The 19,139-nt window shown below is 50.4% G+C and overlaps 1 protein-coding gene across 1 annotated transcript in view; it reads left to right on the top strand.

The window, feature by feature from the left end:
* KIF17 (kinesin family member 17) overlaps positions 1–17,929 on the top strand; it is a 32,502-nt gene extending 14,573 nt beyond the window's left edge. Inside the window, exons 3-15 of the mRNA XM_082274609.1 lie at positions 2,842–2,988; positions 3,073–3,174; positions 6,446–6,635; positions 7,601–8,053; positions 8,640–8,719; positions 9,494–9,641; positions 9,719–9,768; positions 10,612–10,754; positions 10,834–11,065; positions 12,177–12,435; positions 14,105–14,169; positions 15,241–15,358; positions 17,534–17,929. Of these exons, the coding sequence (XP_082130735.1) occupies positions 2,842–2,988; positions 3,073–3,174; positions 6,446–6,635; positions 7,601–8,053; positions 8,640–8,719; positions 9,494–9,641; positions 9,719–9,768; positions 10,612–10,754; positions 10,834–11,065; positions 12,177–12,435; positions 14,105–14,169; positions 15,241–15,358; positions 17,534–17,739 (2,193 nt within the window). The 3' untranslated portion in view covers positions 17,740–17,929. The remainder of the gene's footprint in view (positions 1–2,841; positions 2,989–3,072; positions 3,175–6,445; positions 6,636–7,600; positions 8,054–8,639; positions 8,720–9,493; positions 9,642–9,718; positions 9,769–10,611; positions 10,755–10,833; positions 11,066–12,176; positions 12,436–14,104; positions 14,170–15,240; positions 15,359–17,533) is intronic.
* Positions 17,930–19,139: the final 1,210 nt, after the last annotated feature.

Genomic DNA, 19,139 nt, shown 5'->3' with positions numbered 1-19,139 from the left:
CAACATTGTCCCTGTCCACCACCCCAACACCAACCCTCCCCATACCTCAACATTGACTCTCCTCATCACTCCAACACCAGCCTCTCTATAACTCAACAATAATCCATCTCCGCTACCCCAACACCAACCCTCCCCTATAACTTGACCATGACCCATCTCTACCTTTCCAAGACCAACCTTTCCCACAACCCAACACTGAACTATTCCTGCCACCCCAACACCAACCCTCCCCATACCTCAACATTGACTCTTCTCATCACTCCAACACCAGCCTCTCGATAACCCAACATTGTCCCTGTCCACCACCCCCAACACCAACCCTCTCCATATGCCAGCATTGACTCTCCCCACCATCCCAAGGAACATCCAGGAAAATCTCTCAATTTACTGCTGATACTTAATACAGGTAATCCTGAAATGTGCTAAACCAAGAAGTCCTAATTTACAATATCCACCAACTGTCACCTCCACTCACCCCACCAAAACTCTATTTGGGGACAAAAATGTGAACCGGTGGGCTTTTTAACAGAAGCGACCTACTATGCTTTATAGTAGTCATGCTTGCATGTGTAGCTAATTGTGCAATGCATGCGCAGGAGTGGCATTACCTCCCCCTGGCCAATCATAGAAGTCGGAGATTGGAACCCATAGGAAGGCTAACTGGTGAGGGAGCGTCTAGGCACCTCATCGCTGGAGTATATTTCTGCTGTGACCTCTGACCCAACCCAAAAATGGGTATGACAGGGCAGCCACAGGGGTGTTGTTAGCAGAGCAGCCATGGGGGGGGGGGGGGGGTAGAGGCTCTCCACAACTTGTCTGGGGATCCTGACTCAGTTTAGTTGGTGAACTTTTGACATTAGCAGAAAGTGTGTGTGTTCAGAGTGATCCTTAAGCTGGCCGGTGTATCGGAGAGCTGTGTACACAGGGATGGTCTGTGTGCATTGTGGAGAGTTATCCGCATTAAAGTATTACAGAGGCTGCCGCAGACAGACATTGCTGAGTGATGGGTTAATTTTATTTACAGTCTGCTGAGCTGTGCGCATTACATATACTACTTTACATATACTGTATGTTCAAACGCCAAAACTAATCTAATAATAATGCATATACTGTATAAATTCATAAATATATATATATATATATACAGTGCAACTGGAAAGTACTCACAGAGCTTCACTTCTTCCACATTTTCTCATATTACAGCCTTATTCCAACATGGATTCCATTCATTATTTTCCTCAAAATTCTACAAACCCCTCCCCCATAATGACAACGTGAGAGAAGATTGTTTGAAATTTTTGCAAATTTATTAAAAATAAAAAAACTCCCATGTACATAAGTATTCACACCCTTTGCTCAATACTTTGGTGAAGCTCCTTTGGCACCAATTCCAGCCTCCAGTATTTCTGAGTATGATGCTACAAGCTTGGCACTCCTATTTTTGGGCAGTTTCTCCCATTCTTCTTTGCAGGACCTCTCAAACTCCATCAGGTTGGATGGGGGAGGGTCGGTGCACAGCCATTTTCAGATCTCTCCAGAGATGTTCAATGGGTTCAAGTCTGGGCTCTGGCTGGGCCACTCAAGGACATTCACAGAGTTGTCCCGTAGTCACTCCTTTGTTATCTTGGCTGTGGGCTTAGGGTCGTTGTCCTGTTGGAAGATGAACCTTCACCCCAGTCTGAGGTCCAGAGCGCTCTGGAGAAGGTTTTCATCAAGGATGGAAACCAGGCACCGCTTATCACCTGGCCAATACCATCCCTACTGTGAAGCATGGTGGTGGCAGCATCATGCTGTGGGGATGTTTTTCAGTGGCAGGAACTGGGAGACTTATCAGGATGGAGGGAAAGATGAATGCAGCAATGTACACAGACATCCTTGATGAAAACCTTCTCCAGAATGCTCTGGACCACTGGGGTGAAGGTTCATCTTCCAACAGGACAACGACCCTAAGCACACAGCCAAGATAACAAAGGAGTGGCTACGGGACAACTCTGTGAATGTCCTTGAGTGGCCCAGCCAGAGCCCAGGCTTGAACCCGATTGAACATCTCTGGAGAGATCTGAAAATGGCTGTGCACCGACCCTCCCCCATCCACCCTGATGGAGCTTGAGAGGTCCTGCAAAGAAGAATGGGAGAAACTGCCCAAAAATAGGAGTGCCAAGCATGTAGCATCATACTCAGAAATACTGGAGGCTGGAATTGGTGCCAAAGGAGCTTCACCAAAGTATTGAGCAAAGGGTGTGAATACTTATGTACATGGGAGTTTTTTTTATTTTTAATAAATTTGCAAAGATTTCAAACAAACTTCTCTCACGTTGTCATTATGGGGGAGGGGTTTGTAGAATTTTGAGGAAAATAATGAATTTAATCCATTTTGGAATAAGGCTGTAATATAAAATGTGGAAGAAGTGAAGCTCTGTGAGAACTTTCCGGATGCTCTGTAGATTGTTTTTTGGCTTAATGGCAAGGCTATAAAGCAGTCAGGTTCAGCTGCAAGCACATGCTCACAGGAGGAAAGAGCAGGGTGATGCTCCTTCATAGTCTAATCAGCAGGCTGGGGGTTATTCTTAGCCAGTCTTTCTTGCTTGTGGAGATTGAAGCCCTGGCTGTGCTTTCTGGCAGGGGTGGCCGGACCCTTACAAACCCTTTGTCAGGTTTAACGGTTCCCATATCTGTACTTAGCAGCTTGCCTTGAGTTTAGCTTTAACAATGAGAACTCCGTAAGGTTGCCATGGACAATATAGACCCTGTTCTTCCTGAACTCTAAGAGTGTCATGGAGCTGTGAATGTACATCTTCCTTTCTTCATGACACTGACCGGCCTGTGTCCTCTCCCCCGCAGGGAGTCACAGAAGGGTACAATGGCACCATCTTTGCTTACGGACAGACCGGCAGTGGGAAATCCTTCAGCATGCAGGGAGTCCCGGACCCTCCGTCGCAGAGGGGAATCATTCCCCGGGCGTTTGAACATATCTTTGAGAGCATTCAGGTGAGTGAAGGGACTTTTCTTCTACATCTTTGGGCTTTTCCTGTATTCCAGGATCTCACGTTCCTACTTTCTATAATTCCACAGTGTGCCGAAAACACCAAGTTCTTGGTGCGAGCCTCGTACCTGGAGATCTACAATGAGGAGATCCGGGATCTACTGGGAGAGGACACCAAGCAGAAGCTGGAGGTATTGATGGGCCTATAGATCTGTATAATAGGTAGTCCGTAGAATGGCCACTGCCATGCTATGATGGCTCAAACTTCAGCCGCTTCCTGCTTAAACGTCTGAAATTTGAGCACAGATCTGTCAGCACAACCCAACTCCACAAAGTTGATTTCTCAGTTTACTTTTTTTGGGGGTTGGGGGCTTGTCCGGGATCTGTTCAGGTGACTTTTGTTGAAGGAGCTGGGTGGAAAATGGTCACCAAACAATGACTTTATCCAATCAGAAACAGTCATTCTGACAGCAATGGGTGCCAGCATCATAAAGACATGGTGTGACCTATTTGGTGTGGAGGAACTTTAGTGTCCTGTATAGAACCCCAACCTCAACTCTACTGAACACCTTTGGGATGAATTGGAATGCTGATGGTGAGCCAGGTCTTCTCATCCAACATCCATACCTGACCTCACAAATGGGCACATATTCCAAAAGACACCCTTCAAAATCTTGTAGAAAGCCATCTTAGAAGAGTGGAGGATGTTTCAGAGGGGGTACTCCATAGTAATGGCCGTGGCTTAGGGGGAAATCCGTGTTAATGGCCATGGTTTAGGGACAACTCCATTTTAATGGCCATGGTTTAGGGACAACGACATATTTATGGCCATAGGTTAGGGGGATTGAGTCCATATTAACGGCCATGGGTTGGGGGGGACGAGTCCATATTAATGGCCATGGGTTGGGGGACGAGTCCATATTAATGGCCATAGGTTACATAGTTAGTGAGGTTGAAAAAAGACATCAGTCCATCCAGTTCAACCTATGATGTGTGTGTTTGCTGTTAACCCGTACATTGTATACCCCTGTATGTTGTGGTCTTTAAGGTGCCCATCTAATAGTTTTTTGAAACTATCGATGCTCCCCGCTGATATGACTGCTTGTGGAAGAGAATTCCACATCCTTACTGCTCTGACAGTGAAGAACCCCCTACGTACTTTAAGGTTAAACCGCCTTTCCTCTAGTTTTAGTGAGTGGCCACGTGTCTTATTGTATTGGGGGACAAGTCCATATTAATGGCCATGGGTTGGGGGAACGAGTCCATATTAAAGGCCATGGGTTGGGGGAACGAGTCCATATTAATGGCCATGGGTTGGGGGAACGAGTCCGTATTAATGGCCATGGGTTGGGGGAACGAGTCCATATTAATGGCCATGGGTTGGGGGAACGAGTCCATATTAATGGCCATGGGTTGGGGGAACGAGTCCGTATTAATGGCCATGGGTTGGGGGACTAGTCTGTATTAATGGCCATGGGTTGGGGGGACGAGTCTGTATTAATGGCCATGGGTTGGGGGGACGAGTCTGTATTAATGGCCATGGGTTGGGGGAACGAGTCTGTATTAATGGCCATGGGTTGGGGGAACGAGTCTGTATTAATGGCCATGGGTTGGGGGGACGAGTCTGTATTAATGGCCATGGGTTGGGGGGACGAGTCTGTATTAATGGCCATGGGTTGGGGGAACGAGTCCGTATTAATGGCCATGGGTTGGGGGAACGAGTCCGTATTAATGGCCATGGGTTGGGGGAACGAGTCCGTATTAATGGCCATGGGTTGGGGGACGAGTCCGTATTAATGGCCATGGGTTGGGGGGACTAGTCTGTATTAATGGCCATGGGTTGGGGGGACGAGTCTGTATTAATGGCCATGGGTTGGGGGGACGAGTCTGTATTAATGGCCATGGGTTGGGGGGACGAGTCTGTATTAATGGCCATGGGTTGGGGGGACGAGTCTGTATTAATGGCCATGGGTTGGGGGGACGAGTCTGTATTAATGGCCATGGGTTGGGGGAACGAGTCCGTATTAATGGCCATGGGTTGGGGGGACGAGTCCGTATTAATGGCCATGGGTTGGGGGAACGAGTCCGTATTAATGGCCATGGGTTGGGGGACGAGTCCATATTAATGGCCATGGGTTGGGGGGACGAGTCCGTATTAATGGCCATGGGTTGGGGAACGAGTCCGTATTAATGGCCATGGGTTGGGGGAACGAGTCCATATTAATGGCCATGGGTTGGGGGAACGAGTCCGTATTAATGGCCATGGGTTGGGGGAACGAGTCCGTATTAATGGCCATGGGTTGGGGGAACGAGTCCGTATTAATGGCTATGTCTTTTTGTAATAAGATGTCCAACAAGCTCATAGAAGAGTGATGGTCAGGGGTCCACACACTTTTGGCTATATAGTGAAGGACCCCACATTTCCACACTCAGTAGACAGAAAGTCAGTGCATTGTGTGCGTTACTTAGAAGAACTTTTCAGTTTGAGATGATGGCTGAAGCCGAGAACCATGGTTATGTAATATGCAGACACAAGGATCTAATATAAAGAGAGGCAGACAGGCAGAGTCGGGGACAGGCAGGAGGTGGTTAAACTCTCACTATGTATTAGATTTCCCCCGGGCAGAGGAGGGAGGAGCGGGGACGCACATGCCAGGCTTTGTTAATGGCTCGTTGACCTGAGTTACCACAACAACGGTTGTCTCCGCTCCCAGACGCATCGGCAGACTATCAGTATAATGGTGCAAAATGGAGGCCGGCGCTGCCGCCAAATGTAGGAAATCACCCGGCCTCACTGACTGTTGTAATGATACCAGTCCAGGCAGTACAGCCAAAACCTGACCACTATTTTACCCCCCCAGGATTAGGCTTCGGATATATTTTACCATCACGAGTCCAAATATCTCCAGTAAATGGCACCAATACAAGACTTCGCCTGTCTGCAATCCCAGACCTGCACAGCACAGATCACCACAGAGGAACCCTTCCATTCCTCTCCACCATCCGTCCCAGGGGATGGAATTATCTCCATATCTCTGACATCTAACGTAGCGCTGTACAGAACATCAGAGGAGAGGATGGAACTCCACAGTCATGGAATCCCACAAATACGTCAAGGCCAGGCACTGGGCATGGAGTTTGCGCGTTCTCCCTGAGTTTGTGTGGGTTTCCTCCAATACTCCAAAAGTATGCTGGGAGGATAATTGGCTCCTGACCTAATCAGGCCCTAGTATGGGAGATTGGGACCTTAGAGTGTTAGCTCCTTGGGGTAGGGACCGATGTGAAGGTAACATTGTCGGCACTCTAAAAATCTATCTATTTATGTAACCTTGTCACACTAGGACCGGACTACAGAACAAGTTTCTGCGCATGTGTGAACATCCGCCGCGCCTGCGCACGTGTTGCACTGCCTCCTGGGATAGCTGGGAAGCAGTAATTCTGATTGTGTTTGTATGTTGTCAGTTGAAGGAACACCCGGATAGGGGGGTGTATGTGAGGGCCCTATCCCTGCACACCGTGCACAGCGTAGCCGAGTGCGAGAAGATCATGGAGACGGGCTGGAAGAATCGTTCGGTTGGATACACCCTGATGAATAAAGACTCCTCCCGGTCACACTCCATTTTTACCATCAACATAGAAATCTGCAATACAGGTAAGGGGACTACCTCAGTGTGACATGGGGAGAGGGGGCTACCCCAACGTGACATGGGGAGAGGGGGCTACCCCAACGTGACATGGGGAGAGGGACTACTCTGACGTGACATGGGGAGAGGGGGCTACCCCGATGCGACATGGGGAGAGGGGGCTACCCCGATGCGACATGGGGAGAGGGGGCTACCCCGATGCGACATGGGGAGAGGGGGCTACCCCGATGTGACATGGGGAGAGGGGGCTACCCCGATGCGACATGGGGAGAGGGGGCTACCTCGATGCGGCATGGGGAGAGGGGGCTACCTCGATGCGGCATGGGGAGAGGGGGATACTCCAAAGTGACGTGAGTAGAGGGGGCTACCCTGAAGTGACATGAGGAGAGGGGGCTACCCCGAAGTGACATGGGGAGACTGGGCTACCTTGAAGTGACGTGAGGAGAGGGGGCTACCCTGATGTGACATGGGGAGAGGGGGCTACCCCGACGTGACATGGGGAGAGGGGGCTACCCCGATGCGACATGGGGAGAGGGGGCTACCTCCATGCGACATGGGGAGAGGGGGCTACTCCGAAGTGACATGAGGAGAGGGGGCTACCCCGAAGTGACATGGGGAGACTGGGCTACCTTGAAGTGACGTGAGGAGAGGGGGCTACCCCGACGTGACATGGGGAGACTGGGCTACCTTGAAGTGACGTGAGGAGAGGGGGCTACCCTGAAGTGACATGGGGAGAGGGGCCTACCCTGAAGTGACATGGGGAGAGGGGGCTACCCTGATGTGACATGGGGAGAGGGGGCTACCCTGATGTGACATGGGGAGAGGGAGCTACCCGGATGTGACATAAGGGAGAGGGGGCTACCTCCTAGATATGCTGATGCCAAGGGGACAGGGGGAGACCCCGATATCCTCAATGCAATGTGGAGAAGAGGGCAGAATATTGTGCAGTAACTGACCACTTGTCTTCCCACAGATGAGAACGGCGAGGATCACCTACGAGCAGGAAAGCTGAATCTTGTGGATCTGGCAGGCAGCGAGAGACAGTCAAAAACCGGAGCCACCGGAGATCGACTGAAAGAGGCCACCAAAATAAACCTGTCCCTCTCCGCCCTGGGCAACGTCATTTCGGCACTGGTGGACGGGAAGTCCACACATATCCCCTACAGGGACTCCAAGCTGACCCGTCTTCTGCAGGACTCTCTCGGGGGGAACACAAAGACTCTGATGGTGGCTTGTCTGTCTCCCGCCGACAACAACTACGACGAGACTCTCAGCACGCTGCGCTATGCCAACCGAGCCAAAAACATTAAGAACAAACCGCGTATCAATGAGGACCCCAAAGACGCCCTGCTGAGGGAGTACCAGGAGGAGATCAAGAAGCTAAAGACCATGCTGACTCAGCAATCCGACATCCAAGATATAACCCGTAAGTTAGAGGTGCAAGATCTCCTATTATTAATATCCACAAATGTCAGGGCCGTCTCATTTACTAAGCTGAATCGCGTCGGTGAGGCAGCTCCCATGTGACACAAGCACCCCCAGAATTGAGGAGAAATATCCAGATGTGTAAAATCTAGAAGGGACGCCCCGCCAATGGTATTCCATTCCAACATTCCATCGGGATATTTCATTAAATGATCAACAGTGTAAAAAAAAAAAAAATCAACGTGTTTCAGGGATTCACAAACCCCACCCCCTTTATCGGGGGTTAAAGGGTAAAATATGGCGTGAGCAATGCCTGGATTCAGAGCAGATATTTCTAGGTATCGGATGAAATATTGGTATCAGCAAATAATCACTGATGTCATATCCCTGACGGAGGGGGTTTGTGAATCTGTGAAACGCGTTGTTTATTATTGGTCATTTAATGAAATATCATTCTGGACTCGATCACCACTTGCGTGGCGCCCTTGTATATAATTTGTAATCCTCATAGGAGCCAATATTATAATTTGTAATTTATTGTATCGGAGGATAATCTGTCAGACTGATTATGTTCGGTTTTGTTTCAGCATTTGAGAAGCCGCCAGTGAAGGCAGAAGTCAACGGACATGAAGTGGACGTAGAGGCAGAAAAACAGCTGATCCGCCAGGTAATGCCGGCCTTGACCCAATATTCACCTTCATTGAATGACCATCCCCCCCAATACACGTATGTACTGTGTTCACCGACGCGTTTCTGAAGCCCCACCCACTTTGCTGACAGCCCATCAATCGTCCACCATAAGCGAATAAATCACTGGCTCCTAAAAAAAAAAAAAAAAAAAGGCACAGCCAATTGGAGCCTGCGTCAAGCCTATATACACTCCTATATACACTATATGTTATCTAATCCCGACTTCCTGCAAGGAAACAGCCAATCAAACGGACAGATCACCAGAGACACTCCCAGAGAGCTTCATATGGCACGGCCCATACAGGAAGTCAGACGCAGCCAATCAGAGCTGACACAGGAATGCTGTCTGTGTCCCTGCTGGGGAGGCTGACCCTCTCGGATTGTGCAGGTGACTGTTTTCACTAAAGCAGGTATGGAAGGAGAATCCTACAATGGGGACACCACACCTGTTCAGGTGACAGCTCATGCCACTTCCTGTTGTGTCTGCTGACAGGAAGTGAAGGAAAATCTCCCCAGTGGGACACAGACAGCAAAAAAAATAAACATGACTAGTCTTTATGTACCTGAATGTAATTGTCTCCCCCCGGAGGGCACTGTATAAGTGTAGAGCAGTCAGATGTCATTGTTGCCCCCAGGAGGGCGCTGTATAAGTGTAGAGCAGTCAGATGTCATTGTTGCCCCCAGGAGGGCGCTGTATAAGTGTAGAGCAGTCAGATGTATACAATAATCCCTGACCTGATCCTGTGCACAGGAGTACGAGGAGAGATTCGCTCGGCTGAAGGCCGAATACGAGGCGGAACAGAAGTCTCGGGTGAGATTGGAGGAAGATATCTGCAACCTGCGGACTTCCTATGACCAGCAGCTGGCCAGCATGGAGGAAGATCTGAAAAAGAGAACAGGTAAAGATTATTAATGTAAACAATGTAACACCATACCGTGATCTGCCGCACAAACCGCCATCGCTTCCTGTCCACAGGGGCCAGTGTGACTGTTGGAGGACCCATAGAGGAGGACTCTGCAATCCAGGTGAGAGAATTCTAACCAGAGGATACATTGTATACAGGTGAGGGGATACATTGTATACAGGTGAGAGGATACATTGTATACAGGTGAGGGGATAGAACCAGTACAGAGGATACATTGTATACAGGTGAGAGGATACATTGTATACAGGTGAGGGGATAGAACCAGTACAGAGGATACATTGTATACAGGTGAGGGGATATATTGTATACAGGTGAGGGGATACATTGTATACAGGTGAGAGGATACATTGTATACAGGTGGGGGGATACATTGTATACAGGTGAGAGGATACATTGTATACAGGTGAGAGGATACATTGTATACAGGTGGGGGGATACATTGTATACAGGTGAGAGGATACATTGTATACGGGTGAGAGGATATATTGTATACGGGTGAGGGGATACATTGTATACAGGTGGGGGGATACATTGTATACGGGTGAGGGGATACATTGTATACGGGTGAGAGGATATATTGTATACGGGTGAGGGGATACATTGTATACGGGTGAGGGGATACATTGTATACGGGTGAGGGCATACATGGTATACGGGTGAGGGGATACATTGTATACGGGTGAGGGCATACATGGTATACGGGTGAGAGGATACATTGTATACAGGTGAGAGGATACATTGTATACAGGTGAGAGGATACATTGTATACAGGTGAGAGGATACATTGTATACAGGTGAGAGGACAGAACCAGTACAGAGGATACATTGTATACAGGTGAGAGGACAGAACCAGTACAGAGGATACATTGTATACAGGTGACTGGACAGAACCAGTATCTCGGTTCCTATCTGCTCACATTCAGTTCTGGATTGTCCATAGCAGGCAGAGCCGAGTCCCGCACAGGTGGTGGCCGTTCATCTGCGCAGTGTGAAGAGGGAGGATCTAACCGCAGACTCCGCCTCCAACATGCTGCTACCACCAGAGGACGCCGCCCGCTCGGTCAGCCCCCAGGACGTGCTCGCCAGGTTTGTAGTCAGTTTTTCGCCATGTATGGATGGAAGGATTCGGAGATCAGATTTGTGAGGGGTTCTCTCTTTCTTGCAGGCTGCAGATGCTGGAGCAGCAGGTGGTGGGGGGTGAACAGGCCAAAAACAAAGACCTGAAGGAGAAGCATAAACGCCGCAAGAGATACGCCGACGAGCGCAAGAAGGAGCTGATCGAGGCGCTGCAGAACATAGACGAGGAGAGCGGTGACCGCGTCTTACTCAACGTCTACGAGTCCATCCAGGAGGAGCTGCAAGTCAAGAGCAAACACATAGAGAAGCTGCAGAAGAAGGTGAAGCTGAGCTGAACTCCGGCTTTACCTTCCTCCCCTCTTGTAGGGTGCCCCATACAGCCGACCTAATAACCCCCCCCCCCCCCAAATAAACACAGTTTACTATTCTTCAGTAATGAATGAACACAAGGATTGATCCGTATCCGTCACTCATTGTGTTCATTCAGGAAAGGAAGAGGCTGGTAAGTGAGACATTTACTGGACCCTTCCCCCACTCTCCATTCTGAGGGATCCTATTGTGTCCTCGCAGCTGCCAGTTGGGAAGAGAGGAGGGAAGCTGGAAGCACTGCGGGGGTGGGCACACGGGGGGGGGGGGGGGCTGGGCAGTAGGGGGAAATGTATGATGCACAGGGAGGGTAATTGTTGCAGCGGAGGGGGGGACACACACCCATCCACAGCAGCTGAAAGCCGCGTGAGGAAGAGGAGAAGCCAGCTTTCGGCTGCTGCAGAGAGAGCCATACAGGGGACTGGTCACCCCGCCCCCCCCCCCCGCCGTACTGATCATCCTCCCTGTCCTCATCCGATTCACCCATCTGCCTGGGCCCCATACAGGGGGACCCTTATCCACGGCCCTGGCTGTTTGCATTCTCTAACATCAATCGTTTTAGCTCTTCATCATGTGTGGACATGATCTTCAGGGCCAGGGTCAGCCACTGTACTGCTGTTCCCAAGCTTTATATGAAAGAACACATCCCTGGCATCCCTTTAGACGTGCATGCTCCACCCTGCTGGCCAGGTGTAGACTTTAGCTGTGCAATCTGCTGATCAGGCGCTCGATTACACTGCAATAAATTGTCTGATAGAATTTAACTGATCAGCAGATTGCACAGCTAAAGTTTGCACCACCAATTGGCCAGCAGGGAGGAACATGAATATCTAAAGGGATGCTGGGAATGCGATCACTCATTTCAGACAGAAGTCCCATAGAGCTGTGCTGGGATGATGTCGGGGGGGGGGGGGGTCACCCTAGAGGGAACTCTTCATTGGACAGGGTTTTCTCTCATGCAGTTCAGAGAAGGGAAAGCAGCGCCCTGATATTTCTTGCTTCCAGCCGTACACAGAGGCAGAATGCTGACATCCTTTTTTTTTTTTTTTTGATTCTGTGACACAGTTGAAAGCTGCCGATATCGAAATTGAAGACCTCCACTCCGAATTTGAGCGGGACAGAGACGATTACCTGGTCACCATTCGCCGCCAGGAAATGGACCTCCTCCTTTTCCAGCAGATTCTAGACCAGGTCCAACCCCTCATCCGCAGAGACTGCAACTACAGCAACCTGGATAAAATCCGGAGGGAGGCGGCCTGGGAGGAGGACAGCGGGACCTGGAGGATCCCAGAGATTGTCATACACAAGACAAGCCTCCCTACAGGTCAGTCCTGGCTGCCCCGCCCACTAGGTGGCAGTACAGGGGGTCGGGATCGGCCCAGAACTTGGCAGGAACATTGGTTCATTACAAGCGTGTGTGGTGTAATTACTTTATTCAATGTAGCTGGCTTCTAATACACAGTCCCCGTCTTAGGCCACACCTTGTTAACGTGTTTCACCCCGATAGGGCTTAATCATAAACCTCTAAGAATAAAGTATTACTTTATTCAATGTAGCTGGCTTCTAATACACAGTCCCCGTCTTAGGCCACACCCTGTTAACGTGTTTCATCCCGATAGGGCTTAATCATCATAAACCTTTAAGAATAAAGTATAACTGAAGGCAAAACTTTTATTTTATTTTTATTATATTATACTTTTATTATTATTTTTATTTTGGAGAGATTGGAGATGGATTAGAACCCTCTTGATGTCTGTGCCACCGTTAGGGAGATTTACTCTCTCTATTTGTCCTGCTTACCGTTCTCATCAAAAGCGGGGAAAAAAAATACAAATTTGGGGTTGTCCCCAAAAAAAAGCAAAATAGGGGAAATCGTGATATGGACTTGGGGAGGAGGAGCAAAGGATTCCCTAAAGAGAAGCTCCAGTCTAAAATGAAATTTTTCCTATTGATAGAATGTGAAATATCTTTATCTGCGATATTATTCATTTTCTGCCTGGCTGCTTGTGTAGCTTAGAAAGTCTCCTCTAAACTAGCCAATCAGCTTCTTGCTGTTCCTCACCGACAACGTTCTCTCTTTATCTGAATTTGTTAAACTGTCTTTCACTTCCTGAAAGTGTTGTCGGTCTTTCTTAGACAGGCATGCCTAGACCTACCCAGCCCCGCCCCCAACCCTCCCAGCCCCACCCTCATTCCTCCTATCCTTCACAGAACATGATCTCCTGTCTTCATAGCCTCATTTAGGCCAGCAGCTTCTCCTGGGGGGGGGGGGGTCTTTATGTGACCGGCGCAATACATGAAAGAAAAAAGGTACAAAGGAAAGTTTAGAAGGCTAGAGATCAATTTCTATTGCTCATTGCATGTGAGTAATGCGACTTGTCATTCAACTTTGAATACATAAAGTCGCATGACAAGTCACAGCCCATTGATTTCAAAGGCGCTTGTTCCCATCAATGTGACTTTGCACTACTTTGATGCGACTTTGATCCAAAGAGTGTAAAGTTGGATCAAAGCCGCACTCTAAATGGCACGACCTAAGAGCCGCACTAGTGGAAACGTAGCCACTAGGCTAGAGTGCGACTTTGGAGTGCAACATTGATGCGACTGAGTGCAGCTTTGATCCAACTTTACACTCTCTGGATCAAATTTGCATCGAAAGTTGCATCAAAGTAGTGCAGGTACCTTTTCAAAGTTGCATAGTTGAGAACGGGTGCCATTGAAATCAATTAACTGTGACTTGTCATGTGACTTTGTGTGTCCAAAGTCGCACTAGTGGAAAGGTAGACTTAGTGTGGTTGCCTGTACTATGATCATAGTAGACTGTGACCCCCCCCCCCCCCCCCCAGCACTGTCTGTTATCCTCTAATGGTGTGTATTGTGCTGGGATAGACAATCACACCCCCCCCCCCCCCAAGCACTGTGTGTTATCCTCCAATGGTGTGTATTGTGCTGGGATAGACAATCCCATATCCTCACCTTCCCTCTCCCTGCAGCTCCGGGTCTCCCATCAGCTAAAGCCAAGAAGATGCCTTCACCTGAGAATGGAGAGCACCTGCTGGTAAGTCATCTGCATGATGGGACAGGAGAGGTATATTATGGGATGCCGATGGATAATCACCATCTCTATTATTGTGATCATTATTCCTCCTATTATTTATTAGTCCATTTTTAATTTCATTTTATTATTAGTTTCCTTATTAATGGCAAATCCTCACTCCAGCACACTGCAGCTCCGCACCGTGCATGATGAGTGTTGTAATAAAATGGGGTGGGTTTCTGCTGTGCTGGGGCGGGTTTCTGCTGTGCTGGGGCGGGTTTCTGCTGTGCTGGGGCGAGTTTCTGCTGTGCTGGGGCGGGTTTCTCTTGTGCTGGGGCGGGTTTCTCTTGTGCTGGGGCGGGTTTCTCTTGTGCTGGGGCAGGTTTCTGCTGTGCTGGGGCGGGTTTCTGCTGTGCTGGGGCGGGTTTCTGCTGTGCTGGGGCGAGTTTCTCTTATGCTGGGGCGAGTTTCTCTTATGCTGGGGCGGGTTTCTCTTGTGCTGGGGCGGGTTTCTCTTGTGCTGGGGCGGGTTTCTCTTGTGCTGGGGCAGGTTTCTGCTGTGCTGGGGCTTATTCAGATTGAAGGGGCCATGGTCATGGTCACCTGGCACAGCACATGGTTCAGCGCTTTGTGGTAATGTGCAGAGCATTATAGAGGAGTGGGCCCAGTGCTCAGACACATTCCTTTAGCATGCAAGGAGGTCAAAGTGCCCCCCCCCCCCCAAATACTTGAGCAGCAATGGTTGCAGGTCTGTCTCATTGTGTGCCCCCCTCTTGCTTAAGTGCCCAAGGTGGTTGCCTCTTCTGCCCTAAGGGGGTTGCAGTATTTGCAGAACCGAGGCTTCCAAATGATGTGCTGAACAGACACAGCGCTCTCTAGTGGTGGATTGGGTGTAGTGGAGGTAGACGTGGATTGCAATGCTCAGTATGAGAAGACTGAATAAAGCGATAACACAGAAATGTGAACATTACGGAGGAACTTTGATAAATCACAGCCCAGCATTGCACACGGACAGAAATAATAACTGCATGGCGTCCTCCAGATCAGAGCGCCTGTCTGCGCTCTCTGCTTTAATATGCTCTTTGCTTCCAGGGGGAAGACCGATACAAAGCCATGCTCAGCCGGAGTGACAGTGAAAACCTGGCCAGCAATTACTTCCGATCCAAGAGAGCCAGCCAGATCCTGAGCGCAGACCCCATGAGGAGCCTGGGTGAGTCCAGTACAGGGTTATAGGGGGGATCATTCCCCGAAGACTGGCAGGTGTCGGCCTAGCCCCCCAAGACTGGCAGGTGTCGGCCTAGCCCCCCAAGACTGGCAGGTGTCGGCCTAGCCCCCCAAGGCTGGCAGGTGGTCGGCCTAGCCCCCCAAGACTGGCAGGTGGTCGGCCTAGCCCCCCAAGACTGGCATGTGTCGGCCTAGCCCCCCAAGACTGGCATGTGTCGGCCTAGCCCCCCAAGACTGGCAGGTGTCGGCCTAGCCCCCCAAGACTGGCAGGTTGTCGGCCTAGCCCCCCAAGACTGGCAGGTTGTCGGCCTAGCCCCCCAAGACTGGCAGGTTGTCGGCCTAGCCCCCCAAGACTGGCAGGTTGTCGGCCTAGCCCCCCAAGACTGGCAGGTTGTCGGCCTAGTCCCCCAAGACTGGCAGGTTGTCGGCCTAGTCCCCCAAGACTGGCAGGTTGTCGGCCTAGTCCCCCAAGACTGGCAGGTTGTCGGCCTAGCCCCCCAAGACTGGCAGGTTGTCGGCCTAGCCCCCCAAGACTGGCAGGTTGTCGGCCTAGCCCCCCAAGACTGGCAGGTTGTCGGCCTAGCCCCCCAAGACTGGCAGGTTGTCGGCCTAGTCCCCCAAGACTGGCAGGTTGTCGACCTAGTCCCCCAAGACTGGCAGGTGGTCGGCCTAGTCCCCCAAGACTGGCAGGTGGTCGGCCTAGTCCCCCAAGACTGGCAGGTGGTCGGCCTAGTCCCCCAAGACTGGCAGGTGGTCGGCCTAGTCCCCCAAGACTGGCAGGTGGTCGGCCTAGTCCCCCAAGACTGGCAGGTGGTCGGCCTAGCCCCACAAGACTGGCATGTGTCGGCCTAGCCCCACAAGACTGGCAGGCCTCGGCCTAGCCCCACAAGACTGGCAGGCCTCGGCCTAGTCCCCCAAGACTGGCAGGTGTCGGCCTAGTCCCCCATGCAATAATATCCAGCTTCAGGAGGGCCCTCACCTGCACACACCTCTCTATTATCTCTACATGTGGAAGGGCTCTCACCTGCACACACCTCTCTATTATCTCTACATGTGGAAGGATTCTCACCTGCACACACCTCTCTATTATCTCTACATGTGGAAGGGCTCTCACCTGCACACACCTCTCTATTATCTCTACATGTGGAAGGGCTCTCACCTGCACACATCTCTCTATTATCTCTACATGTGGAAGGATCCTCACCTGCACACACCTCTCTATTATCTCTACATGTGGAAGGGCCCTCACCTGCACACACCTCTCTATTATCTCTACATGTGGAAGGGCTCTCACCTGCACACACCTCTCTATTATCTCTACATGTGGAAGGGCTCTCACCTGCACACACCTCTCTATTATCTCTACATGTGGAAGGGCTCTCACCTGCACACACCTCTCTATTATCTCTACACGTGGAAGGGCCCTCACCTGCACACACCTCTCTATTATCTCTACACGTGGAAGGATCCTCACCTGCACACACCTCTCTATTATCTCTACATGTGGAAGGATCCTCACCTGCACACACCTCTCTATTATCTCTACATGTGGAAGGGCTCTCACCTGCACACACCTCTCTATTATCTCTACATGTGGAAGGATCCTCACCTGCACACACCTCTCTATTATCTCTACATGTGGAAGGGCCCTCACCTGCACACATCTCTCTATTATCTCTACATGTGGAAGGGCCCTCACCTGCACACACCTCTCTATTATCTCTACATGTGGAAGGATCCTCACCTGCACACACCTCTCTATTATCTCTACATGTGGAAGGGCCCTCACCTGCACGCACCTCTCTATTATCTCTACATGTGGAAGGGCCCTCACCTGCACACATCTCTCTATTATCTCTACATGTGGAAGGGCCCTCACCTGCACACATCTCTCTATTATCTCTACATGTGGAAGGCTCCTCACCTGCACACACCTCTCTATTATCTCTACATGTGGAAGGCTCCTCACCTGCACACACCTCTCTATTATCTCTACATGTGGAAGGATCCTCACCTGCACACACCTCTCTATTATCTCTACATGTGGAAGGGCCCTCACCTGCACACACCTCTCTCTTGTTTCTGCATGATGTTCTGTTACCTGGAAGTGAGATGTTAGCAGTAGTAGGTATTTGATGTGTGATTTTGATCCTCTATGCAGGCCTGCACAGCACATCTCCGGCATATACCACCCCCCTCAACACATCTCCATCCATGTTGACGTCAAGTCGAAATTCTGTCTCCCCCGTTCAGTCCATGGATGCACCTTTACCACGGCCATTCAGGCTGGAATCCCTGGAGCTCCCGGCACCTTCTGCCAAGACCAGGCGGAAGAAGAGCAAGAACCACAACACAGAATTTTACTGAACCCTCCTGGGAAGCCTGATATCATGAAAGTTTCCTGTCCAACGGTGTATCCAGCCACAACAGGCACCACTATGGAGGGCCCCTCAATGTGATACAACAGGCACCACTATGGAGGGGGCCCCTCAATGTGATACAACAGGCACCACTATGGAGGGGGCCCCTCAATGTGATACAACAGGCACCACTATGGAGGGGGCCCCTCAATGTGATACAACAGGCACCACTATGGAGGGGCCCCTCAATGTGATACAACAGGCACCACTATGGAGGGGGCCCCTCAATGTGATACAACAGGCACCACTATGGAGGGGGCCCCTCAATGTGATACAACAGGCACCACTATGGAGGGGGCCCCTCAATGTGATACAACGGGCACCACTATGGAGGGGGCCCCTCAATGTGATACAACAGGCACCACTATGGAGGGGCCCCTCAATGTGATACAACAGGCACCACTATGGGAGGGGCCCCTCAATGTGGTACCACGGGCAGCACTATGGAGGGGCCCCTCAATGTGATACAACAGGCACTACTATGGGAGGGGCCCCTCAATGTGGTACAACGGGCACCACTATGGAGGGGCCCCTCAATGTGATACAACGGGCACCACTATGGGAGGGGCCCCTCAATGTGGTACAACGGGCACCACTATGGGAGGGGCCCCTCAATGTGATACAACGGGCTCCACTATGAAGGGGCCCCTCAATGTGATACAACAGGCACCACTATGGAGGAGCCCCTCAATGTGATACAACAGGCACCACTATGGAGGGGCCCCTCAATGTGATACAACGGGCACCACTATGGAGGGGCCCCTCAATGTGATACAACAGGCACCACCATGGTGGGACCAATAATGTGATACAAACTCTGTGTGACAGTATCTGTCCGGTGTCACTGCACTGCCTGCTAGCCGTCTGTCAGCCGTCCACACTGCCTAGCGGAGTGAAGGTGGCTCCCTATTTATGAGGGGCCACACTATGGACATACATAGATGGGTGGAAGTCCTCCCAGCATCCTCTGCTGCTAACAACATCCTTCATACGAGGCTGCTTATTCCCAAGGAGAGTTTATACACCCAGAACCTACTGGAGGACATTTATTACAACTGACGCAGACAGAATCTGGATCAGCTGTGTGTAGTAACCAATCAGCTTCTATCTTCAGCTTGGTCAGTGAAGCTTTGAACATGAAAGGTAGAAGCTGATTGGTTGCCATGTACAGCTGCTCCAGAGTTGATGAATTCCCCACAATGTATTTAAATGTAAATAAATTTTATTTCTAAGATTTAAAAACAAAAAGTTGTGCTCGAGTCTGACTCTACACCTTCCATTGTGTGAACGCACATTACCGCAACACACTTCACATTCTACACAGCCAACGCAATCAGCGCGCTCAAT

The sequence above is a fragment of the Pelophylax lessonae genome (genome assembly GCF_965119305.1).
Source record: "Pelophylax lessonae genome assembly, chromosome: 12".
NCBI classification, from domain to species: Eukaryota; Metazoa; Chordata; class Amphibia; order Anura; family Ranidae; genus Pelophylax; species Pelophylax lessonae.
Note: the sequence above shows the minus strand (reverse complement) of the source record. Positions and strands in the feature narration are given on the sequence as shown.